At 39.8% G+C, this 27,350-nt stretch overlaps 1 protein-coding gene across 2 annotated transcripts in view; it reads right to left on the bottom strand.

Annotated features, from left to right (window-relative positions):
- The window catches only part of DACH2 (dachshund family transcription factor 2), a 311,231-nt gene that overhangs the window by 125,309 nt on the left and 158,572 nt on the right, over positions 1-27,350 (bottom strand). For both annotated transcript variants that reach the window (XM_075106655.1, XM_075106656.1), the window contains exon 2: positions 23,663-23,778. In XM_075106655.1, coding sequence (XP_074962756.1) covers positions 23,663-23,778 — 116 coding nt within the window. The remainder of the gene's footprint in view (positions 1-23,662; positions 23,779-27,350) is intronic.

Below are 27,350 nucleotides of genomic sequence, written 5' to 3'. Positions count from 1 at the left end.
TGTTAATTAACTCCCCGCTGTAGCAATCTTTTTCTGAGCTTGCAACTGTTATTAGCTCTAGATTAAACTGTTGAATTAATTTCCCACTTACTTACTATTTCAAGAGTTTTTAATTTACCTGGCAGCAGTTTTAATGGGAAATTGTATTAGTGAGCATAAATTGTTTTTGGGAAGGGTAAACAGTTTGTGATAATGTTTATTAAGTCGTTTTGTTTGAGCAAAAATATAATTGCAGTTTTAATTAGTGCATGGTTGTTGGAGTATTAGGTTTGAGATTACATTATGGCATTCTGAGAAAACAATCACCCAGGTAATCCCAGCATTTATAACTGATAGCAAATCGAAAAGCTATGTCAACACCGCTCCGACTGTGTGCACACACACATGCGCGCACGCGCGTCCACGCTCGTATGCCCACGCACACATGCACAAGCATGGCTGGAAAAGTAACAGGGCAGTATGCTTAGGAAAGCCAACGTGTCGTCTCCCTTTGCAGTTCGGTGCAGGCACATGGAGCCGCGCGCTCTGTGTGTGCGGGCCTGGGTGTACAAACGCATGAGAGGAAGGTGTCAAAGCAGCAGCTTTATTTCTGTTCACTAAGTGGACTCATCTCTGACTTTTCTTATTTAAAACGTGAAAAGTTCGGATTTTTTAACAGGGCAAAACTTCCTTTAAATACACTGCGTTTTCTAGCCCTGCTACTGTTGTGTGCACGGCAAGCCTAAGAGATGGCACTAAATCATTAGAGGAAAATTTTTAAAAAGGTAAGAAAGCAAAACAATTAATCCACTATAATAAGTTGCTATAGATAATTTACTTTGTTACTTATTGAAAATATAGCAGCTCATTTACTATAGTTTGCTGTTTGCCAATGTTTGTAAAACCCTAGATGAGCTTCTTTAAAGATAATTGTAACATACTTTTGGGTAGCAATATATACAAACTATTTTCATTCTGTATTCTATGTATTGACTAAGATGAAGAAAACTCCAGTAGTTCGATATGCCCTAATACATCCTACTTGGCAGCAGCCGCTAGCCCAGACAACACGGCCTCGCGCTATATCTGCTTGCTCTGTGTAACGTCCCGAGAGCAAAGGGCGGCACAGGCAGGGCTGGGTGCCCACCCTCAGGAAACATCCAACCTCAAACACCCCTGCAAGTGAAACAAGGGCAACAGGACTGCCTTCGTACACCCAAACTGGAGAGAAGAGCCTGATTTTAAAAGAGCTTACCTCTATCTACTTTATCCTTCTCGGCTGCAGTGCTCGCAGCTGTGGAAGCTGGCACCCAGGTGCCCACCAGACCCGTTCCACACGGCCGTCAGGTGGGTCTGCCAGGCTCCTCCTGCACTAGCTGTCAAATTGTTCAACTCACCTGACTGAAAAGGGTTAAGGAAGGGTGTCCTGGGCAGCTAGGCCTGGAGCTAGGAGGGGACGGTTCCTCTCTGCAGGGGAGCAGTAATGAGGACAGAGCCATCAACAGCTAAGGAGCACACCTCCAAGTCAAGGCTGCATCAAGCCCCCAGGCTCTGAGTCTGTGAACCTTCCACAGCTCCTCCCAGCACGTAATGGAAGCTGCTGTGGCTTCTTATGGAAGACAGCAGTATGTAGGCAGTGAAATACAGACACGCTACCAACAAATATTCCGCAAATTGACTTAGGTGCTCAATTTTTTTTAAACTCCTAAAAAACGTATCTATTTTCTTATAAAATTTATAAAGTATGTAACAACTATACCAGAACCTCCCAGTTTAGGCAATGCAGATTCAGATATTTACATTCAGAAGGACATTCCTCAACTTAGCCGTACGACTGGGTCATCAAGACACGACCCCTTTTGGTTCTCACAGGCCTTCAAAGTGGCCCAAAGTCAAACGGTGTGGAAATCTGATAGTAACTAATGGGTATTGACATCATGTTTCATCATTTCCTGTAAACACAGGCCACTGCAGCAAAAATTACTTTACTTTGTGCGCCACGACCTCAATCGTTACTGATTTTCAGGAGCCTAATGGAAGTGAATTGAAATGCCAAGATGACAAGAGCAAAAAAAAGTTCCTTGCCCTCGTAAGGACAGCAAGCTCCGTGTTACAGGGCTTCTGTCTTTTTAGCTTGACATCTGAGATGGACAGCATTCATAGTCGTAAACATGCAGTAAACTGTTCTTAAATATTCAGTAACGTTCTTAACTGTTTCAGAAGACCCAGAATAATTTCAAAATGTAACTGCATGCAGAAGCTGTTTATAACATCACACACTAATGCAAAAGGAGTTCATGAGCATCAATTATTCGGTAGCTTTAAATATATATGTGTATTTATTTACAGAACACAATAAACACCAACAGGAAATAAAAAGTTTAGATAATTCTAATTGCCGTATAAATGTCTCAACTTTTATCTTGTAGTTTGGTTTAATGTAAGATTTGCGAATTGAAACCTTTTACATATGGATTCAGAAATCTTTTAAATGCTTTGAAAAATTGCCACTAAGCCACTTTAGGCCTTGCTGAGACCAAGAACATCAGGAATCAGTTTTAATTAATTCTAATATTTTTTAATTCACTATCATGAATAATAACAAGTTTTTGCTATAAACTGTTGTTCTATTTATATTAATAGACGCATATGAAAATCCATTGTTTATACAAGACTATCAGGGTTTTACTAAATGCTATCTTCTGCATTTGTTGCTATAGTCATTTACACTTTCAAATTGATGTTAGCTTTCCTGAAAATCATAAAACATTTGGAAGTTATAGGGTAACAAAACATGAGCAATACTTTATAACAACATTTTTCAACCATTAGAAACAATGACTGAGAGGTAACATCTTTGATTTCTATGTCCTCTAATTAATATTAGACTGGTTTGTGATTTCTATTACACCAAATGGACTGCAGCCATTTTCAACTTCAGAAAAAAGGCGGCACTTCTCAAGTCTGCCATCCATTAACAACTAAGATACACCAGGAAAAGTAAATATTTAAGCCACGATATTGGCTCAGAAATTGCAGGTCTGCTTCCAGCTCAGGGACCAGGAAAAAGCACTGAACAGCACTCTTGCTGTTTCAAGAAGCATTTGGTACCTTGCAGAGATGCAGGAAAGTAGCTCCTGTTCCGCAGCCTGCCTTCCTCTGCGGGTCCCAGCGACTGTTTGTCACAGCCTCGTTCCACCTTATCTCATGCCGTAAAGCACATAACATCTATGTGTATAACGACAAGAATTCATTACAGCAGTGTAAGAGATAGCACAAAACCCTAACAAGCGAATAGAATCTACCTCTTTCTGCAAACAGGACGGCTCGCCGCTCTCTGCACCCAGTGTTACAGCACAGGCCTCCCCTGCAGTGCACGTACCAGCGCAGCTGCGCATTGGTAACGCACCCCAAAGCAAGAACTAGCTTTTTACACACACACACAAAAAAAAAAAACAACCACCCACAAAACCCCCACCACCCACACCAACAAACAAAAAAACCCAACCCAAACCACCAAACCAAAGAAAATCCCCGCAAAGAAAAAACACGGAGCCATGAGCAACCTATTCCATTTGTGATCCACTTGAACCTGTAGATTCTTTTTTCCCATTCAGTCTCTCGGCCAGACAGATCCCACCCCACACCCCACAGTTATCTGCCCAACGCTAGAAGTGCCAGCAGCCGCTCCGTGTACGGCAGCGGCCCTCTGCCCTGCTGCTGCTGCTCCAGCCTCGCCACTACTGCCCTGGCTGCCGGTCCCCCGTATGACCAACGTAGTATTAAGTCCCTCCTTGGGAGGGGTCTGTAGGAACTAGACGGAGAAACCAATTCAGTGTAACAGCGACCTGGCTAAAAAACCCGAGTTATCTGGGTCAAGCCTGTAGCCTGTCTCTCCAGGTAGGCCTCCACGGACTGGTGCGACTCGCTGCCTGTAAGGCTGGAAAAAGCAGTTGCAGATAATAGTGCTTTACTGGCCAGATGACTATGATGCAGCAATAGATACGGGCGTTAGCAACTGTATTACAGCAATAAACACAGCTGTAAATCATATAACGCTAATTAACATTTGTTCTTGGGTTTTGTTTCTCTCCGTCAGCACTTTTTTCCTGTACTGTGTTCGAGGTGTGGTCAATGTTAGAAACCATTAAATTTTCTCGAAAAAGTCTACAATATGCTTTAATTCAAACCGAAACATTAAAATGTTCAACTGAAGTTTATTCAATTAATTTTAGTTCTCAATTTATAAAGATTTTACTATTCATGCAAAGGAAAATGAGAATTAAGATGCAATGTGCTGACGTTCTCTGCAGTTTTACAGCCTTTTTAATACAGAAGTAATTTTAAAAATAATAGGCTTAAAATAGTAAAAACCCCAAAACTAATAGTTTTGCTAAATTACCTTTTTATTACATGGTTTCAATTAGCATTCCCTCATCCTCCCACCCACCACACAGATTGTTCTCTCTTTTCTCTGAAGGAAATTATGAGATGATAGAAGTACAGAAGATACTTCAACCAAATGTTGGAACCTCAATTGAAAACACAAGTATACGGCATTCCCAGAATGATTTGTTGCAGCAAATTCTATAAAAGTTAACAGTTCTTAAAGATGTATGTAGCTTATGAAGCATGTTTCTTGCATATGGTAATAGAGATTATTCTACTAAACTCATCAGTTATTACATTTAATATGCACTATGCTAAAAATTACAAACAATAAAATGCTTTCAACCTGAATGTGGTTTTTTGTTTCTTTGAAGTCACTGGAAAGCTGCTGTGGTTTTAGTTAAGGTATTATTCTGTAGCATGAGGAAAATGTTACACTACAGGTGCAGAGAAGATTTAATCCACATGTTGCAAGGTTACATATGGATATAAACAATGATTAATCCTCGGTTCCCCTCAGTTTTGACTCTCACAGGTCAGAAGAAAAATGGCCTAATTCTGAAATTGTACCGTTCCCCTGTATTGTCAACGCCTTTTATTTCATCTGCAGAAGGTTTTGTGAGACAGACCCTAACTGACTACAATTTCATCATAATTTATAAAACTAAAGATAACAAATCAGTTAGAAATACCCATACTGAAATAAAGAGAAGAGGTCACTCCTGCAGACATTGAGCACAGCACCATAAAAACCACGCAGCCTTGTTTACACTGCCGTAACACCGCAGTGTAGACCAACCACAACTAGCCTTAGGTTAGCCAAATCAGGTATTCAAATATCTAAGTAACCAGTATCACAGAGACGAGACTCAAACCCTGTTCAAGAATGCTGTAAATACCTGAAAACAAATTTCAAGATGTTCTAATAAGACCAAATGTAATGCATGTTTGGGTATCTAAAGCATTAATTCTGTTCCCTGACTAATAAGCATAGCTTTTTATGGTTGAGGTTCTGTAGTGAAAGTTCACATTTGGAAACTCCAAATGCCTTCTCGATACCTTTTTTAATTATTCTCCTCTTAAAGGCAAGGCATAAATATTTTACTGTAACGAAAGCACCCTATTTGCAAAAAGCTATTATAAGCACACTGATACATAAAACTATAGAGCCTAAGAATTCCACAAAAAATTCTGTTTGTCACCTCCTGCTCCATATTCTCCTATTTTCTCTCAGACAGAAAGGGACAGTTATGCGAAAGAGTACTCGGAAAAAGCTAGCCTGTGACCACAGCATACGCAGAACTGGGAACCAATTTCAAAAACCAGCTTATAAGGGACTCAGTTCATGTAACTATTAAACATCTGTTTTGTTCTGGTTTTTAAGAAAAAAGGGCAACCTAATCAGAGCAAATACCTTAAAGCTTTCTTTGGAGAATTTCATATTTACCTATCAACAATATGTATCATTTATACAACCTTCGTATCTTATTCTCTACAATGCCATTCCTTTAAAAAGGTATTCGTCAAATACAAAACTGTCAGGCTACAGTAGATCTGTGTTAAAATCTACTTGACACCAGACTCATTGACCTGAATCTGCTCGACATACGTAGAACACAAGCAGGTTCAATTGCATTGTCCAGAATACAAACCCAAAGCTGTTAGATGACAGAGACTTAAATGTATTATTTTTTTTTTTTAAGGAACCGCATCGAATAGAGCTCTTTTGAGAGATTTATGGAAATCTGCAGAGTTCAGTTTAATGTGATGCTTCTTAGGTATGTACAAACACACATACAAATCAATGGAAATCTATTTATATCTTCCTATTAAGTTAGACAGTAATTTTATAGCTGTGTTTCTTAGGTCTAAAAGCTGCAACTTTTCGACAGCTGTATGAAACAACAGGAGAACACAGTTCAGAACCAGAGCCAAATACAGTCATTCATTCACATGAGATATAAATAGTAGTAAACACCTTGGATTTGACGAGTCTTGAGCTTTGCAAACTTTATCTGGGTTTCATCAGGAAAAAGCAAACTTCTTATATCTGGGAAAAAAGAACACTATTAAAAGCACATACATGTTACTAAAACTGATTTTCACCATTTAACAATGCAAACTTCTCTTTATTGCTAAGTAGGGAAAAAGTGACCATCAGCAACGTAAAAATCTTAAAAAAGGTTAACAAGCAACAAAGGTTCAAATATGTTTCGGTATGTTCATCCGTGCAAGCATATGAAGCACCCTGTGTGTGTAACATGGTCTCCACATGTGCTCAGCTGTTACGACTGTCTCCAGGTGGAAGTTTCAAGCGCAGCAACATTATGCGCAGAAACGTACGTTCTCCAAGGAGAGACCGCAAAGGTGCAGTGCCATAAGACTGCTTCCCTCCTCCGAGTGACAGCTGGGGACGGATCAGGATAACTAAGTAAGACTCCCTGTGACAGGTAATCACGATGTGGAGCCAATACGCCGCAAACTTAGCTCAGTGCTAGCCCTGTTGTGTCTGAGTCAGGTACGCTGTAAAATTTCAATGATGCCTTTAAATTCTAATGGTTTCAAGCTGCTGTAAACTTCTGCAGCAATCAAAAATAATCTGTCATGGGACTAAGGGGTATGAACATCATGTCATAGCCACTCTGCTGTTAGATTTATTGGAGGGTAAAGCATGTCATTTATGCATCAACTCACAGGAGAGAAAAAAAGCAATCCCTATGAAGTTAATCTAATAATAGACTGGAAAGCAATGATTACTGTTTCATGTGCAGTAGCTATTTGTAGCAATGGTTGGCCTAATTCAGCAGGCCTTGCCTGTCAGAGCTCTGGGATTAGCAAGTGTTTAGATGAAAATCTATCGGGAAACATCAAGAAATGGTTTAATGAGGAACAAAAGTCTTCATTGTTACATTTAATATTCACTGAAACTTTTCCATTTGCACCACTACATTTTTAAAAAGCTTACTGGAAGTGACATCCCAAATAGAATACAAATGTTGAGGGACTGTAACCTTAATTAATCTATGATAGCTCTCTACAGTTTCACCATAAAAGCCTGCTGTCACTATTCTTATGCAGGCAGAATGCCCTGAAAATGAGCGCAAGACTTTTTTAAAGGCATGACTAATAATCATGGCATCGCCATACTACAGACATTTTTTTGTCAACTAAATATTTCACCGGTATCAACTAATCAACCTCCTCACTCCCCACGTGGTATAATCCAACTGCTGGCATCATTTTAGAGGAGCGGAATCAAGAAGAAAAACATCTGATATTCAGAACCCAAACACAGAGCAAAACGGCACAGTGGGGACGGGACGCCAGAAGACACTGGGCAAGTCCCCAGACCGTTCCTGTGCCAGGAGCCGTGCACTTCCCTCTAGGAGGTGGTTTAAACATTGCTCCGTTCTTAAAACAAGTTATACAAAAAAAGATCTCAAATCCCTTAACTAGGTTCAAGTTCTAATGTTAAATAACCCTGGGGAAGAGGTTGCCTTTCATCTTCCTTCGACCATTAAGCAAAATTAAAACTAACCCAGGGAAGGTATTTCAATTCCCTTTTGCTTACAGATTTTGTTCATCATAGATCAGAATGAGTACCTCAACATGACAAAACCATGCATTCCTATCAAAAGGAAAAATCAGAACTTAATCTGAATAATACATACATTAATTCAATAAACACTTTAAAAAATGCAGTGGTGCAAATGGAAAAGTTTCAGCAAATATTAAATATAGCAGTGGTGACACTTATTCCTCATTAAACCGTTTCTTGTCGTTTCCTAATAGATTTTCTCTCCAATTCCCTCTCCGCTGGACTTTTCTCTCCAATTCTCTCCAATAAAGTTCTCAGCAAAGAACCAAAAAGAAATACAGAAAATAAGACACCGCAGTGCACTTTCACACGAATGTAAGAGACACACGAGGGAACACCTAGCCATACCGCAAGTTCTTGTTTTCCTAGGCACGCGGGCATTTCCACACCCTCTACCAGAAAATTACCTAAGCAATGAGCAGAACCCTCCTTCAGATAATAGTCAGCAACTATGAAAGATCTAGATTAAAATTTACTACAGCCCAGTTGTCCCCTCCTCACAGGATGTCATACAAGAGAGGAAACACCAGGGGCTCACAAATCAGACCGTGCATCGAGTCCCCGCGCCACCCGCCACAGTCCCCCTCCATGCTCTGTCCTTGTGACGCCACCAGCAAAACACCAACCCGCGTCTCACGAAGGACAGCTTTTACGGAAAGCCTTCTGAAATCGAGACGCGACCAGCTCTGCACTGTCCATAGTAACTACTGTCATGCCAAGGCCTTGTCCTGCCAAAGCTGCCACGAGTCCCTGAATTCCCCTTAACACAAATAACGCTGCAAAACATTATGTCTACGTGAATTTTGCTCAGCTTGTCTTATTTAACTGCATAAGTAACCTGGAATTTTAATTTTTTTCCAAGCGAGAGAGAAAGTAGAAGCATAATCACAAATATTTACACTAGAAATCCAGTTTTACTAAGATTTAACAAATTTATGCAGGGGAATGTGATCTAGGTGCTGGAAAAAAAGTTATCTAGGACTAGCAGAGATCTCATGCCTTTTCCTGTAAACACGCAGAAACAGGCAAACACAGACTACTTTATCAACAGCAAATCCTGACATGCTTAGAAGCCTGGACTGACAATATCAGTATCAACCTACTCTACCTTATAAATGTAACTCATGAATCTTCAGAGTCACAGTTAAACCAAAATTAACCAACACCACATACATGTTTCACCTCAGAACAAGTTAAATTTTTAGCTGGAATTTAACATAAAAACTAAGAGGAAGTTACTTATATGTTATTTCAACTTCTTGTTGAAGAAATCTGGCTACAAAAACACAGGCCAAAATCTAACATATCCAAATGACTAATTTTGATAACTGATTTTAGACACACAAAAGCAGCTTCTTTAAGTTTATAGAATAAAACTAAAGGCCTACATAAAGTAAAAAAAAAAAAAAAGAAAAAAAACCACAAGAAAACAATACTTCAAGATGTAGCTGAAACAATTTACTGTTTCTTGAGCACATTTTAGAACAGATGATGATAGCCCCTTAGCTGGTATTTTTAAAAAATCATTTCACCACTATATTTAACGGTCTTTCCAATTGCAACTGAACGGCATCCCACAAAATCCACTGCAAAATTTCCATTTGTTACTTCACAGGAGATGTAGAAAAAAACCCCAGATTTCGATGATGCAGAAGGTGCAAGTTTGAGTTATATTACTGACTGTCATCCACCAAAAATACATGTGACACGTGAGTGATAACATTAGATGTCACAGTTTGTCCGTTCTTTTAAAGACCAGTATGATCTTTTTGAGCTGGAAAGCAGGCAAACAGAAAAAACTAGCTCACTCCCAAGACCACCTAGCTCCTAAATTAGCAGAGCGGCTAATCATCTTAGCCTTTAAAAATATGCAGGTAATGAATCCCAAACCTAAGCAATATTTTACTATCTAGTAAACTACTTCAATCTCATTGTTATTTTTACTGTGTCACTACAGAAGTTCTAGAGAGATGTTACACAAATACACATTTGGAGAATCGCGGCTTTGAAGATCAGCATCTGAAAAGCAGAAAAATATCTGATGAATGATAGCAGAAACAGGTAAAAAAGAAGAGAAAGTAGCCCAGGAGATCAAAGGCCATCCTTTGATCGTACCTCATCTTGTATGATAAACCTACAAACTGCTCATCACTGCCTACTCACAAGCTAAAACCGCTCCCCGCCGAGCCATTAGACAGCGAGGTTTGCTGTTGTCAGCGCACAACTTGGTCCAGAGAACAAATCCCAGGACAGAATGGCGACAGCCAAAGAAGACTGGCCAGCACTGGCTTTCCACGCACAGGGCATGGCACGCACCCAAGCGTAGCCATAGGTCAGCTGCCTGACCATTATTCATCAAATTCCTGATCTGGATCCCTGGCAGCCATCCTTTGGATCCTGAGAGGTTGGTTGGAAGTTTCATGGACAAGATTTATCTCTCTCATCCAAACCCTTCCTAATCCTCCTCTTTTTGCAGGTGGTACAGACACTGCAGACATGAGCCCAGGAAACCTACCAGAAGCGATCCTATGATTTATTGCTTCTGATTTCTCTCTCTTTTGTATCACTCCTCCTCTTTATTGCCTGGAAATAAACACTAACTTGAAAGGAAAAGAAAAATGGTCACAGTCCAGTTTCTTGGACGGCTCTGCTTTTCAAATCAGAAGCACGTTGGAGGAGGATTTTGGTGTGGGCCACGATACTGAAATGGCTCAGCTAATTGAGGGCAACCTCAAGGTCAACACAAATGGTAGTGTAGACATAAAAGTCAAGGGCAAAAAAATAAAGAGGAAAGGCAGAGTAATATGATGCGCTGAAAAATGGAGATCAAGAGAGAGACATCAGGAAGGGAAGGGTATGTCCATGTCAGTGGGCAAAAACCCTACTCTCAGGATATTTTCCTACGCACAGTCGACACTGAAAACCTTCCATCAAGGAACACAAATTCTCAACAGGATTAGGACTCATCCTTAGCTCATATATAGGACTGATAAGCTACTGTAAAGAAATACGATCCGTAATTAAAATTTTTAATGAAGCAGTTCTAAAACAGGGAAGCCAAAACTTTTTATGGTACATTTCCTCAATGTTTAATAGTTTTGAAAAAAGAGATTCTGGTGACAAGTTTTCAGCAATCTAACCCAGCTGCAAACACAAAATAGCCTTCTGAAGCCTTATACAGACTAATCTAATACATTTCAGGAAAAAAAAAATTGAGATCAATATATCCATATGTCATACAAGACCTCACAGAACAATTTTATACTGGGAAATACCAAAAGCACTATCTAAATGGCAAAGCCCTCCAAATTGCCATTGAAAGATGGCAAGGCTTTCTGGGTCAGCTGAATTTGAATAATAGGGTGTTCTTAGCCCAAATAACCTATTGACTTCCATATATAACAAAATAGAGAGACTCTTTCAAGTGCCTCCTAGATTTAGCAGCTGTTGCTCTGACACTGTCAGCAATGCATCCATCTTAATCACAGTATGATCCTTTCAACTTTTCTTTCTGAGGCTCTGCTCACTTCCTTCCATCCTTCAAGTCCCTCATCTGCCCAAGATGTATGTTGGCTCAAAGCACTGTGTGAATATGAATTAAAACAATGGATCTGGTTTCTCCTGAATTACGCCTCTTTGTTTTAGCATATGATACATACACTTCTACATATTTTTGTCCTTCTACATACAGAAACCCTATATTTAGATGCCTATGGGAGGTGCCTTCTGGCTACTTTTGTTTTTCCATTCTGATGTACTCTGCTGCAGCAACTCCCCTGTAACTTCCCTTGCCCATCACCACAGGCATTTTACTTTTTATTCTCATTATTCTTTTTGATTTTTCTTTGCTTGAAATAAGAGGCTCCATATGTTTTGTTCTTCTTTTATTGGAAAATGTTAATGCCGTGTACCAGAGGGCACAGTCAAATGAGGGACTGCCATTTGGACAGAACTGTATACCGAAGTATTGCCTAGGGTATATCACCTGTATGAGTGCTTTAAGCAGATCCCAGCTTTGTTTCTGCCAAAATTTAACGCAATATTTTAATGTGGAAAACAACATTCAATGCTTTCCAAGGGAATATTTGTTCCGTCAAACTCTTTCAAACTAAGTGGTACTTAATGGCCTACAACTCATTGCAGAAATGTTTCTAGTTCTTAAAAATGTGACCCATCTGAATCGTATCTGTTTTTCAAAGAAAGCTCAACCATATGCATTTCTACTTAATTTTAAAACATATTCAAACTCTTCTCCTCATTTCAGTTCCCAACCGAAAAACTGAAATATTACTTTAACTGCCTAGGTCATAACAGAGTTGGGAGTGCCTTAAAAGGAGAGCAGTCCTCATATTTCACCAGTAAAGCATGAGAAGGCTGCACATCTGAAACAGCTTTAGTATACTGGGCAATTCACATTCACTAAGTGGATTAGCTGAAATAAGCATAATAAATGGAAGAGAATAAAATAAAAAACAATTTCACACTAAGTGAAGGCTTGACTTATAGGAAGTGGCAGCTCTGAAGGCCCAAGGCATAGAATTAGTTTTGCCACTCGATAATTTGACTGATTCACTCGAGTGGCCAGAAGAGGACATTTTCTGCCTGATTTCAGTGTAATCAAGTCACCTGCTCTGCGATTGCCAGGGCCAAGTCGACCGCACTCTGCTGCACCCCGCCTGCGTGCCCTGAGTAGCAAGAGCAGTGGTTTCTGCATATGTGTGCAGAACTACTGAGCTGTTAACCATCGTGAGGTTTAGCTACATCTGCCCATTAGTGTATTTTCATTTGGAACCACGTATGCAATACAAAAATAATCTGTTCCATTAACTCCTTTATTTACATTAAGTTTGGGGCTACCAACAGGATGTTCTCTCAGTTGTTACGCACACCAGCAAAGAGCTTACGCATTACTTTTACTGACAGACTTACTCTGCAAATGCATAAAGAAAGTAATTCCAAGAGACTGAAAACATAACTTTTTCTGTCTTAATTAGAAGTCACCATGAAATTCTTTATAAACAATTACAGCATGATTTTTTAAAATGCTTTAAATATAATTGTCCCCCCTTGTATATATTTTATATAAAATATACATGCAAAGATTTGGGAATGCATATGAACAACTTGCATGACACAACATCAGTTTTATTCCTGCTTTGCTGGACTGGGGTCAGACAGATAAATGCAGTATCTGTGCTCATCTTTAACCGCATGACCATTTTCACTGGTTATTATTTACACCTAACCTTTCAAAGTAATTATTGCATTACTGCATGTTAAAAGAACAGAATCTTATATTACCGTTGAAAAGAATATTTTCTTCCCTGGATGCAGACATTAGATTGAGACTGTCCCAGTCAGCAGAGATAATCCACTTAGAAATATCATTATTACCAAAGCACACTCAACCGATATGCAAATGTGAAAAACAGTAACTAAGCATTTTGTTTTTTACAATTGTGCAATGGTAAAAACAAACATATAATGTGTATCAAAAGGATTTAACATTTTATAGCCAATTTTCTACTTGACATATGTTCCTGCATGATTCATCCACATTTTTCAGAAGCAAAGCCCATGATCTGGCAAACTAAATCTGTAAAATGAAAAGGTGACCTTGCTTAATTTAATAAGTCTGTGTAGAAATACTCTTTCAACATGTTAAAGAATTACAAAAAGGTTATCATAGCTCGCTTTCATGGGAGACTACTCTACCTTTTCCAGCTCATTTCTCAGGCTTTTACTGTATTTCATTAGATTACATAAAAACAATGTAGATCATTATATTTTAATAAAGGCTTTCCTTTCCTAATAAAAGGTCTGTCATTTACATTCAGGCATGTATTATCTGAACTGCTTCTCCTTCTGAAGTAAAGCTTTTCACATTCAAGTCAGAGGAGATTGGTAGCTCTAGGAATTATTTTTCTTTGCAAAGGATTTTCAGGATGAATTCCGTTTCTAGACTGAATCCTCCAGAACTCTGGTCCTACATTTATCTTTGAAATAGGTACAATGCCATACCAGCAACGCCCGTCACTATCAGCATGCCTCTCTGCAAACTGAAGAGGTCTCTCTCCTCAGCAAAAAGGATGGCGTATAACACCATACTCATTAAGTCAGCTTGTTTTTGTTTACACCAATTAACGTTGACTGTGATAAAATAGTTTATACAATACAAATACATTTCCAGTGAAATCTTAATATGGTCCCAGTCACTTAATGAGAACGATCAGACAATGACATCTATTTTAGTTACGCTAGCTTCAAAATAAAAATGTGCACCTCTTCAAAATACTCAGTAAGAGATGTTTCCTTTTCATCATGCATCCTAATTTGTTGCCAGCACTTGCCATCACGTTTTATTACTTGGGAAGGGCTGAAAGAAGAGCACATTCTTCTTGCGCAGGAGGAAGCACCAACCGCGGCCGCTGTACTTTCTACGTAGCAAAGGTCTGCTCCTTGGGAGACCAGCTATACAAGCAGCTTCTCCAGAAAGGACAGCGAGGCAGCCTTCACTGCTGAACTTGCTCCTCTCAATTTTATGCACGCACATGAAAAATATGGAAAAAATCTCTCCCAGATTAGCAGGGCAGTTTTTCACTACTTTACATAGACTGACTCAAATTGCCCCCTCCTCATTGCACACAGCATCCTTTCCCTAGTTTGAAAATAGTTACCCTCTTGTTTTCAGCATAGCAAGCTCTCCCCTCTGCAAAACCAACGCAAAGGCCAATCCAGAAATCAGCAGCAAGAAATGAAAAATTTCTACTATTTGTTACCGCTGCCTCAACTCCAGGAAAAATATTTCCAGGAGAATGGAGAACTAGAACCAGTGTTTTGCAAATCACCATCCTCAGACAAGCAGGATTTCCCTCTACCACCTTGGACTCCAAGCACAAGCCACTCCCACCACTCTGAGCTGCTCAGTGTGGCAAAAAAAGAACGAACAACTCTCGTCTTTCAGGTGACTTCCCAATCAGCAATCATTTGGTTGAAATTTTTCCCAACTTTTTTTTCAAAAAATGCGCTGCTTTTTCTCACAAACCCTAGTTCACACAAGACAGCAGAAGAATGAAGGCCACTAGGATAATCAAAAGGGAGTGTTGGTTTGACGTAGGCACTTACTGAATTCACAATTTTGCAAAAGAATCCTTATAGAACGTGTTCTCCAAAGCACTATAGTAAGTAGCAAAATACTTACATTTAAGCAAATGATTAATCCAATCCAAATCAATGGAACTGTTTGCCTAATCTTAACATACATAAAAAAATACAGTATTTCATGTATTTAGGACTCCAGGTCTGTATGACAAGGACCAAAGCACAACTACTGTTAAATTACATTAGAAGTACTTAATACATGACCAGCATTGTAACTATGGAAATACTTGGATTTACGTATAGTACATACTTACTTTTTGATCCAGTGAGATTTATTCCCTATTTTTTCTTAACAACTTGCAGCAATGTTGTTATATCAAGAATTTTGCCAAAATACAGCCCTACACAGCTTTCCTGTAGGAAACCATAGTACTCAAATTTAATATAGATCTGAATGCTGCTTTTTAAGGGAATATTACTTATGTAAATGCAGTAGATTTTAGCATTGCAAATATATGATGGATCAACATTTTTCTGCAACCAGAGATGTATTATCCAGCCAGCTACAGTTTTATCTCTTTAAACAGTTATAGACAGTTACCTCTCATAGTCATAGGAATAAGAATTTAAGTGTGTGCAGGTATCTTGAGCTTAACAGGTCTTCTGAAATACTGCTGGATAAATCTGAAGCAGAGCAGAGGTATCAGTGAGGAGCTACGCTTCTTGTCTCTGACGTTGCATGCCATAATATTCCAATTTCTATTGTTAGCATAAAATATGCTGCTTGTAAAATGGAGAATCATGAATAGGCCTTATGTCACCCAAGGTACCAGCCCAGAATCTGAAGATGCTTGATTTGCCTACCAGAAGATTATCACCCTGCAGTGCATTTGATGAGCCTTGTAACCAGCTAAATCAATAAGCCATTCTCCATTAGCACAAATGTAAGAATTCTTCAATGACAATATAACTTCAGTGCATCCAAAAACCAGCTTCCCATATTACAATGCAAGACTGTACAATATGCAGCCAGTCTGGGATTCTTACGCAAACACTCTTAAGGCATTTAAATACACTTGCTGTGATATTGGTTAAAGGTACCAAATGGGAAGCATTTCAGACTATTTGTTCAACTTTATCATGTTATTGTAAAGGAAAATAAATCCTAACAAAAACTATTTATTTACAATAGTGTTGTTATCACTGAAACAGTCCTCCATAAAAGGGGGCTGAAGATAAACCTTTCGTACCTCCTGATACTATTTTTCACTTTAAGGCACTTCTTAAAGACTTGAAAGAGCTAAAACAGTTTCAAAGTCAGTTGAAGATGCAACAGAGAGAAGCAGACAGATATTATCATCATCATAGACCTCACCGCCCTCAGACACCAGGCTAACAGAAAAGCTAGTAGGAAAAAATGTCACAGATTATAAAAACAGACAGATGAAAACTTACTGACTCTGTTAACTCTGTGATACTTGGGCCAACTTTTTCAAATGGTTCCCTTCCATCTGCAAATCAAGATAAAACCTGCCCGGAGTGTCAGGACAATATAGTCTTAATTCGCTCAGTGTGACCGCTTCAGCTGAACTTCCCCATCTCAAAAGATGTAGGAACTCAGCAGGATCAAATTTTTAAGAAAATTTGTGCAAATGCTTAAAAATTAAAGTATATTACTGAGTTTCACACTTCTCGGACAATAATCAGTACCCGAGGCTTTGTGTAAATTTAATTTACAACAAGGTTAACCATTCAGTAAATTCTCAACAGCTTTAACTATTCATTTGTCACAACATAACATCCCACCCAGATACATCAGACACCAAAAATGGACCCCTACGGAAAGACAGTATTAAAAGAGAAAAGGAAAGAGAGGAACCGAGTCACTCATAGCCACCATGTGCAGTTTTTAGATTATCAGAACTCTACTGAATGGCTGTATTTTAAAGAGTAATGATATGATCCCGCATTTCTCATTCACTCAAATTCATGCTCCCTTCAGCATCGAAATTTGCTGGCATGAGATGGGGTGGTACTCAATCATGCAGCATACATGGTCTTTAATTTTAAAATCCAGTTAAATAGAAGATCTAATATCATTTTTTATCTAAGAACATTTCATGATAAAATAAAAGAGTGAGCATGTAACTTATTTGTCAGCTTCACTGTGTGGTGGACAACTTTCCTATGTTACTCACGCGAGCTTTCATTTCCCAAAGCTATATGCATTCATTATGACAGTAAAAATGAAGAGTTGCTAAAGAGACGTATGCATTTTTATTATTGTTTGAAAAAATAGATCTTTCTACAGTCCTTTGAGCTTCTGAGTGTGTGATTTGTATAAAATATTTCTCATTTTGGGGACACACCAGATGGAGTGCAGGGCACTGTGGGATATGCCATTTATCACAATGACAGTGCGTAGGTAGCACTGATCCTCTCACCACAGGGGGAAGCTAGAGCTGCAAATGTGGAGCAGCATTAAAAGCCCAACGAGTGGAGTTTGGCAACACTTGTACTACTCATTAACTTAATCATATTAATTTATTAGCCATATATATCACAGTAATTCACTACTGAATTGTCACCAAGAACAATTTATAAACTGTTAACGTTCCCCATAGGCAGAGGAATGTTGTGGCATCCTTAATCAGTATGTTTGCCTTTGATTAAAAATAATAATTTCTACCAAGCCAGGTAATGCCAACAATGACAAAGTCATGCATATGTTTGTAATTATAACTGGAACTTTAAAATGACATCTATGAGAACTGGGGGAAGAACAAAAAAAAAAAGGATAATCGTAAACAGTGAAATGAGCCACAGAAATAGGATGTAAACATACAAAAATGTTCAGTGAAGCATGCTGGGAAAGGAAAGGGTTCCCTTAACGCTACAGTCGTCTGCTCCCTGCTCTCAGAGGCTCCAGGACTCCTGCCAGCAGCTGCCAGCCACAGCGGCCCTACATCAAACACCCCAAGAGGTGAAACCAGTCAATACATGTTCTGTAAAGTGACCCTGAGTGAATGCTTATTCTTCAAATAACAGCTCTTTCTTGGAATACAGACAATTACAATACAGAGAGGCAAACTTTCAGAGCCTGGTTTTGGCAATCCCAGTCTCTGAACCAAGACTACACATGGGAGCAGATTCGGTGCCTCCAGCCCCGCTCCGTGCAGGAACGTCTTTGCTGCTCCTGCGGCTCCGCTCTTCCGACCCTCAGCACATCTCAGTTCCTCAGCCAGGAGAGGCTCGTGCGCACCGGCGCAGCATCGCTCTCAGATGGGAATAAGGAGATGATCCACAGGGTCGACGGCACCAGGGAGTTCCCGCCAGCAGCTCTGCACATCAGCAGGGCTGTGCTGGCTGACCGTGTGCCCACCTTGATAAACAGCACCTGGACAAAGACCTTGAAAGCCTCTAGTCTCATTCATTTCTCTAACAAGGATATACAGAATTAAAGTGCCTAAAAACTGCAGCAAATACTGTTTTATTCTCCCTTTTCTGCAGAAAGATTAAGCGGTCGCTGATATCACTGCTGAATTGAAGTAACACATGAAGTTACACTCCTGTGAGCTACTCTATTTGAGTACCATAATGCTGTGACTTGGTATACCTATTAAAATATTAATTTTACTAAAATATTAATTGCATGAAATTATTCGGTTCACAACAGCTTCTCTTAACTATTAGTAACACAAAACTGTACTGAAAAAGTATTCATACCTGTAGAAACAGGTCAATGTTTGAATTATTACATTCTTAAAAACTCTAGACAAACAGTTAATGAGATAGTGCCTATTTTAACTGTCTGTTTATGAAATTAAAAAGGATCACTTCAAGGGCAGTGAAACTAATGTAGGTGATAATGAAAACAGCACTTTGTCTTACACATCTGTCTAACCACTGAAATTCTGAATCCTCCCACCTCACATCCAGCAAAGGCCACCAAAGTTGAGCATCCATTTGAAAACTCCTGGTTTTCCTTTTCTAACACACAACTGCCCATCAGTCGGGCTTAATCCCATCTCCTGCGCCGACCACTCGGCAGCCCTCAGCCCTCAATCCTCACAGCAACCTATCTGCTGACCTATACTGCACACACCCGGCCAACGTACACCATATTAGGCCTGCCAGGCTGCCCACAGCTCCGGACAGCAAATCTCAGAAATATAAAATGGCAATTAAACAGGCTTGCGTCCATCTCCGTGGCACCCAGCCTCACCAGCACCCTGTCAGCTTCAGCTGCAGGATTCCCAGCCCGCGTGCAGTCAGATGCCCATCCTACCACTTGAAAAAAAAGCGCCCCACAAGGCAGGTTTGTGCCCTGTACCGCAATCTAACAAAGTTCTAGTGGCAGGATGATTTTCTTCATGAGCTACCTTCTCCAATACCTTGAAAACAAGATGGAGCAGCCCCCAAAACACTTTTACTGAAATAATAGTAGCCATTCTACAAACTGGATAGAGAAAAATTGCAATGAGGACTTCATATAGTGATTTTCTAACCTATCTGAGACAACTAAATGAAGGGTAGGAGGACGAAGTTGGCACGGACAACTATCAAAAGATCCAACTACTCTTTGAGCTTCATTCCATATCAACAGTTTTCTGAACTACTGGATTAAATCACGTAATGGATTTCATCATCTCTCCACAAAGCAAATACTGTTTCAGACCCTAAAGCTTCCTTGAAAATCTATTCCATAAGTAAGTCCCACTGTCTTGTTAAGAAACATTGATGACAGAGACTTGTACATTAATAGGAGATAAAGCCTTTTTTTGTTAATGTCACTTCATCACGCTGCATTGTTTGAAGAACTGAGCCTTTGATGACCATCCCTCTGTGACAGACAGGATTTTCCCTCTGCCCTCACAGCAGGCAAGGGCACCACGCTGATTTCCACATTTCCTACATGAATACAAGAAGAAAAACACTTTCTTCTAAGTTAACGTAAAATGGACAGTACTCAAATATCAGCCCTTGAAGGATGCAGTTTGGGCATGGTTATTGTGCTGTTTACACAAGCCCTTCCCGGTGGCATGCATCCCAGACACACCACCTCATCTCTCTCAAACACAGCAGCTCTAGCCACCCTGCTGCTCTAGTCTCATCCTAACTCAGATGTTCCCATTCCCCAAAGGTGGAAGGTACCTACAAACATTTAAAAAGGTCAAAGCCTTCACTTATAGCTCCTTCACAAATTACTTACGTATAAGAGTAGTTGTAGTCCTCTTTGCCAAGAAGTAAAAAAATACACTCTGCACTGGGAAATAGTGTATGCCTAATTTAACTACCTGTTTATTATGTGAAAATGACCATGTAAACTGATCTGACACAAACCAAATGGGTGATGAAAATAACAGCACATTTCAAGGAGTGGAAACACAGATGGCTCGCTCAAGTCTACAGGAAGTTACTAATCATCACTCTGTAATACCCTCTACAGACAGAGCTGTGAGCTCTGCAGCCAGAACAGCAGCTTCTTGAGACCTACCCATCTAACCACCAGCAAGCCTGGGCGCAAACTCCTTCACTTTAACTTGACAGAAGACTAAAGAGGAGATAAAACTGAAAAACGCAATGGATGGATGAATCGTGCTGCATTTGCTGATGTGGAGTCTGCTACTAAAATGAGCTTATCTGAAGAAGAAAACAACTCAGGTGCTAAGTTGGACACATTAGAAAATGAGGTAGCCACAGAAGAAGAATGTGATTTTTTTTCCTTTAAGAACAACGTAGGCAGATTACCATAGCTGTCTGCGTATCTGTGCTGTAGGAAGAACAGACAAGACCAGACACAGGGATTATCAGGCAGTAGACAAGAAGACATCCAAAAGAAATCCTTCAGGCGATTACACTGCAGTTCAAGGAAGCAGGTAACCAAAGAAGCCACCAAGATGTGAAGAGTTGTTCTTGCCTCCCTATCAGCATCTGCTCTACTGGAAGGGATGGATCCAGCCCTTCCATGCTGCAAACTCTCCTCGGCCTCTGCCCCAGCCCCGGTCCCGCTCCCCTCCCAGAGCCGCCCGCAACACCGCGGGGATGGAGGGCGCGCTCTGAGCGGAGCGCCCCACCAAGCCGGCAGGTCACCGGGCGGGGGCAGCCGGGGGCGGCAAACAGCTTTGGTTTTACATACAAATTCCATGGACCAAAACTGTCAGAACCAGAGCAAATTATATGCAAGTGAGGTCATAAATAACCAAATTAAAACTTAGCCAGTAGATGACAGGTTAATATCCTTGCAACTTTTATCCCAGTCTATTATCCACCACTCAGAAGTCTGGAAGAAAAACCTCTATTCTGTGAGCAGTGTTAAAATGTGTTTAGTTCTTCGTTCAGCCAAAAGGAAAGAATCCAATTGCAAAAGGGTTGAAAGCAACCCAGAGCAAAGCAGTCAGTAATTAAGTGTAAATAGGTATAAATAAAGCTAATGGAGGCTTCATATCCCGAGTGCTCCATCAAGTTTACAACAGCTCAAGTCCCCGTTGAGTTTACAAGTGGCTCTTTTGGCACCTTTCCTTACTCAGCTATTCCCCCAACGTTTACGCGGTTCTTTCTTTATGAACAAGACAAAACAACTCAAAAACTTCAGGAGCTCTGATTCCTGAGTGACAAGACTACAGAGGCCATCAGCGTGGAGCTGCCCCGCTGTGGGCTGGCGGCAGGGCTGCTTCATCCGCGGGCACCTGTCTCATCCAGGGCCCTCAACGATGCTGCGATGTTCTGGAAATGTGCATTTTCTCCCGCCTACGAGCTGCTCGCAAAACCCCCTTTCAGCTCCTTGAGGCACACTGTCTGCGGCTTCTGGCGCTTGGACACGCAGAGGTTTGCACAGGAAGCTCGCAGGGTCAGAAAGGCAGCCACCCTGAGCCTCGGCTGAAAGACGGCCCCCTGGGGCCAACCCCCTCATGCAACCCTCTGCGTGTTAAATAAAGTGGTCTGTACCCCACTCACCACTTCAGACTCCAACCAACTTACAACAGTCTAGAAATTCGACTTAAATTTTTTTTTACTCAAACTCTGTGATACTCAAAATATCTGAGACACACAGAATGCGTCTACGATACAATTTTACTGTGCATACTTAGCACACTGCACCCTGAAATATTTCCCAATTTGAAGCAATACGGTAGTCTGCATAATTCGATGTCCTATTCGCAAACACACACAGGGTGGAAAATTAATATGTAATATTCTGGATTTCTGACAAGACATTTTCCACGCAAGGTGGCTCTTGTGCTCTCCTGTCTATTGGTAATAACAAAATTCCTGAGTTGAGAATGTGACAGAGATACTAAAATAACCCCTCATTTAATAACTGCTCATAAGAGTAAAAACGCAGTTCTTGATCCCTGCCACATATATGAACAGTACGGGAAGTTGCACTAGCTCGACTGTGGCACCCGGCTCCAGCAAAATGCTTGCATACTTTATTAACTACTTCATTTAAGGTTACTGTGACTATTGCTTATGGATGTTCATTCCCTCTTCCACAGTGATAAAGGTTATTGGTTTTCTGTGAAGTCCTCGCGACATTTGGAGTAGCAGGAGAAGGTAAAGATCTCAGCTATGTTAATCCCCTGAACACTGACACCCGCCAAGGCACCCAGCTGCAGTGCAATCGGTTCTGCAAGCAGAGTAATCTGCAAGATCAAGACAGAAGTCACGATACTCCTATCAATCATTTCTTTAAATTTGGCTTTTCTTCTAAGATGTTCTGGGACTTTATATTCTGCTAAACATTTTACTAAGTTCGGTTACTGTGGAAATACAATATATTTAGGCTGGACTTTGACAGTAATCCTAAAACTGCTAAGCCTATTGAATATTTAAACAATTACTTTTATGAATATAGTATGTTAATTAGTATGTATATGTAATGTATAGTCTGTATTACCAAAATAAACTTACCTTTAGCGCATGTCAATTAATAACAAATTAACACACTCATCAGGATAGCACAAGATTTAATTTAAACTCTATTAATAAATTAATGAAGTGCAATAAAATACTATGCATTAAATTATGTTTAGGGCTTGTTTATAATTCCACATATTTTCATGCTCCTTTTTTCATATTATGACATTGAATGCAGATTACTAAAGTACAATGCACTGTGGCAATGCGGACTTATCTGCTTTTCAAGTGTTTCTTCTATAACTCGTACAAGCATTTCTCTATCTTTCTAGCATACATTAATGATGTTACAATACAAAACGCATTAGCCACGCTGTTCATATCCCATGAGAACTAAAATACACATGTATTTGAAAGGAAGAAATGCATGCTACAGGGCTCTCTGAGACAATAGTTCATTTTCTCAGTTTTTTGTCTTCTACTAAAATAACACATTTAATGGAATTTCCTGTAAGGAAATTACAATTAATAAAGAACTAAATTACAAATCCATTAGATTTCAGTCACTGCAGCAACAAAACAGAGTTTTCATGAACACTCAAAAAATCCAATAATGTAACCTCTGGTAAAGCTTGAAAAAGCCCTGAAGGACAAGGCAGTTAGATCAATATTAGTTTATTTTAACTGCTGTGCAGTATGAAGAGATGAGGCTGATCATCTGATGGATTTTATTACCTGTTGGAGAGATAAGTCCTGGTGATAAGAGGCCTGGAACTCCATGGGGCAGAAGACGTGCATTTTCTTGTATCGCAACTCCTAGTGAACGCTTGGGGGGTCTTCCTGGTCGTGAGCTGATGAAATAAGAGGATAAATGAAAACGCATTTTCTTTTTGAAATATTTCCTTACTACACATGGTATTGATTTGTATAAAATATATGAACCATCAATGACACACAAAAATATATTAGAAATTCTTGCCTAGGAAAAAAGAAAAATAAGTTGTTTAAACATACAAGAACCATATAGGTTTCAAATGAACTAATGCTGAACTGCCAAACAGCGCCTATAGTTAAAACAATCATGAGCTCAAAGTCACATCAATGACTAGAAAGCTAAGATTTTTTTTTTTTAATCTGCACACGACCAAAAAGAAATCAATCCATATTTCTAGCCCTATTGTACCATTAGCTTGCTAACTAATATCTTTTTTCTAAATATTGTCTGTAAAACAGAGTTCAAGAAATTCACATGCACGTGTAAATCACACAGTGTCTTGAAAATGCAACTAGATGCCTTACTCGGCGCACAAGCCGTGGTTTATACGGGTTGTGGATTAACGATGCAATGACGACAGGGATGCCAGAGCTATTCAGGCTGGGTACACCAGGATTTATTAGCCCCGAGCCTGTGCTGGATGAACACAGCTGCCCTGCTTCCAGCCGCCTCTACGAACCAGCTCAGGGCTGACCAGGCTGCTTCCAGAAGGCACGTCTACATGCACCTCTACTACCCAGGCACTAGTCAAGCTTTTCCGTTATCCGGGGCTTCCATGACCTTACAGGTGGCTACTGGAGAGGGGTCACAGCAGTAACTGCTCCGAAGTCTACACCACACACCTGCACCACAGAAAACTAGAACTTCTGCTGCCTAAAGGTGAGAAGTTGAAACCTTGGACGCAACATCATCGTAAACCTTACCTTCTGAATCATGGCAGATAACTGCCTACTTCTGAAGATGCAGCAATGATTTAGCACTGAGCTTTTCCGAAACTGACTACTTACCTTTACAAACAAACCGGTGTTTTTAATTATTACAGATAGGTTAAACCTAAGACCATTAGCCCAACCTGCCAAAAATCTCACCAGCCCTTAACCACCTTACTAATTCTGACTGCAGTTTTTAATGCAAAATGTTAAAAGTCTGTTCATAGACGTGTTGCATTTAACGGTTGTTTTTCAACTACTATGTTTATCCCTTACATCAGTGTGTGTACATGAAGTCATCCTACACAGGCACAACCTGCCATCTATAATACAGAGATTTACAGACAAAAAAACCCACTTGAATCAACTCTTCCCCAAGCCAGCTTATAAAAATGCAGCCTCCTCATGTTTGGAGAAGTATTGCTGCTTCTCTTTGGTCAAAACGAATTTTACTCTGTTGAATAATAGAGCTTTTGACAAAATATAGCGAAACATTGTATAAAAACACTAAGCTGCAACAATGAATGAGGTTTGAATAGAAAGCATTTCCAAAATGACTTCTAGTTCACAAAGAAATTTAACTTAAACTTCACTCTATCAACTTACAGTGGCAAAGCCCTCCATCAATGTAAGACAAACTCTGCGTTTAAATGAAGACAACTTCCAGCAACACTGCACAGAGGTACCATTAACCTGTTCATTTTTCACAGTGTGCTAGTGTTATTTTGTTTTACTGTACATCAAAGTAGCACAAAATCATTTTTTTGGTTTATTATTTTATCTCTATAAAACTATTCCCCTCTCCCACCGCTTTTTAGCTTCGGGTTTGTCCATTTTGTTTTTCATTTTTTTCAGTACTTTCTCATTTTTCTTTTTTATGCTTTAGGTTGTTTACCATACTATGATGGCTATGTAGTAAAGCCTACAACAAGAGTCCAGACTGACTCAGCTGTAATAAAGTAAACCTAAAATCAGAGTATTTGAGTCTCACAGGAAGTCAGATGCACACGTGCATTCTCTATTAAAATCACCTGCTGAAATGATCCACTGCACAAGAATACTGACTAACAGTATTAGGCTGGTATGTGGGGGTTTTAAACAAAAAAGAATTGTTGCTCTTTTGATTTACAGAAGTCTGCGCTTACCCACGTGCATGTGTAAGTGCTTAGTTGGCAATTAGTGTCTCAAAAAAAGATTACAAAACACTAGAATTAGCAGCCTTCTCCAACAGATGATCATCTTCAACAAAACTACAAAATATTCTCAAGCTCAAATACTAACAAATCTTTTGCATAAAATTCCATATGTTGATAGCAATCTAAGCAAAACATTTCAACAATTAAACAAACCGTTTGCAGAGATTTTATGAAGAGACATTTTATGTATGATTTGGGTTTCAGACGGAGAGGAGGGAAGGCAGTGGGGCATCACTCCTGGTTATGCAGTTTTTGCAAAGACAGCAGTTTATTTCGATGACTCCGAGTAGCGAACTCGTAGCCCACAGCTTTACCAGATCACAAGTTCACACCAAAACTTACTCAGCTCCCTTTCAGAGTCCCACAGACTGCATTTATATCCTGCCTACCTACACAAGGGAACACACAGCTCTGTTTTCTCTGGGTTTCGGTGTCTTTGGGATTGTGGTCCTTCTGGGGAAGGGCTTTGATAGACTCTGAAAAAAAAAAAAGCATACTTCTAACCTACTCATACCCTTTTAGTGAGTATTACTAAAACACAGTAACTACTAGGGGCCATATTCTGGTCTTATACAGCTGTAGCCATAGTAATTTGAATGGAATTGTTCCCAGATGAACCTGCTCAAATAAAATCCAAGTCCTTTATCTCTAATTTAATGTTAGCTTTCAAATGAAAAACTCAAGGCTGGACGCTACTTATGGCCGACTGACTGTCATTCATACAACACCTGCGAAAGAACCATTTGGGCCTTTAATACTGTGTTCCATAGTTTATGTATGAACACCATCAATGTCTGGTTCTGACCCAAAGCACCGAAGGGAAGAGCTACCCAGCACTTCGACACGCTGCTGCCAAGCCCGCAGCAGAGACCTCGCGCTTCCAGCCAGCTTGCCCGGAGATGCCCAGAGACCGCGTCTCCTATGGTGAACCAAGATCTGCTTGGAGGGCACCAGAACTCGCACAGAAAGCACCTCGGTAGCGTATCTGAATCCAAACGCTTCCAGTCCCATTTCGGCCAGAAACAGATTTTCTGGAATTTTTGTTTGAACATGAGACCAGAAATCTCATACAGACAGGGCATGAATGTTTGCTCTAAATCTTATTTTTTAATAAGACATACACAAAGGAAACAAAAACATTTGTAGATTCAAAATTTTTACGTTATTTACTTTAAGGTGCGAACATGCTGCTGTCAGGGCTAGGACTGGCATCACCAAGCCACAAAATCTCAATGCTCCCAGTACCTAGTATGCTTCCTATTGGCTTATGAAGTCTGGAATTTCAATGGATTTCACATATACTATTTAAAACCTATCTAACCCTCACAATTCAGAGAAAACTGCTAATACATGCCTTGAACAGAAATCATAAGGTAAGCAGAATTATCATTTGGGGAGAGTAAGACATAATTTGTGATTATGTAAGTATTAGTATATAACTGCTAATAGCATTACCATATAAACATTAACTTTATTTAATATTATTTCTCCTAACCTTTTGTCACCCTGCTCTTTTATCGCAT

Source organism: Phalacrocorax aristotelis, chromosome 11, assembly GCF_949628215.1.
Source record: "Phalacrocorax aristotelis chromosome 11, bGulAri2.1, whole genome shotgun sequence".
In the NCBI taxonomy this organism is placed as follows: Eukaryota; Metazoa; Chordata; class Aves; order Suliformes; family Phalacrocoracidae; genus Phalacrocorax; species Phalacrocorax aristotelis.
The sequence above is the reverse complement of the archived record's forward strand: the minus strand, read 5'-3'. Positions and strand labels throughout refer to the sequence as shown.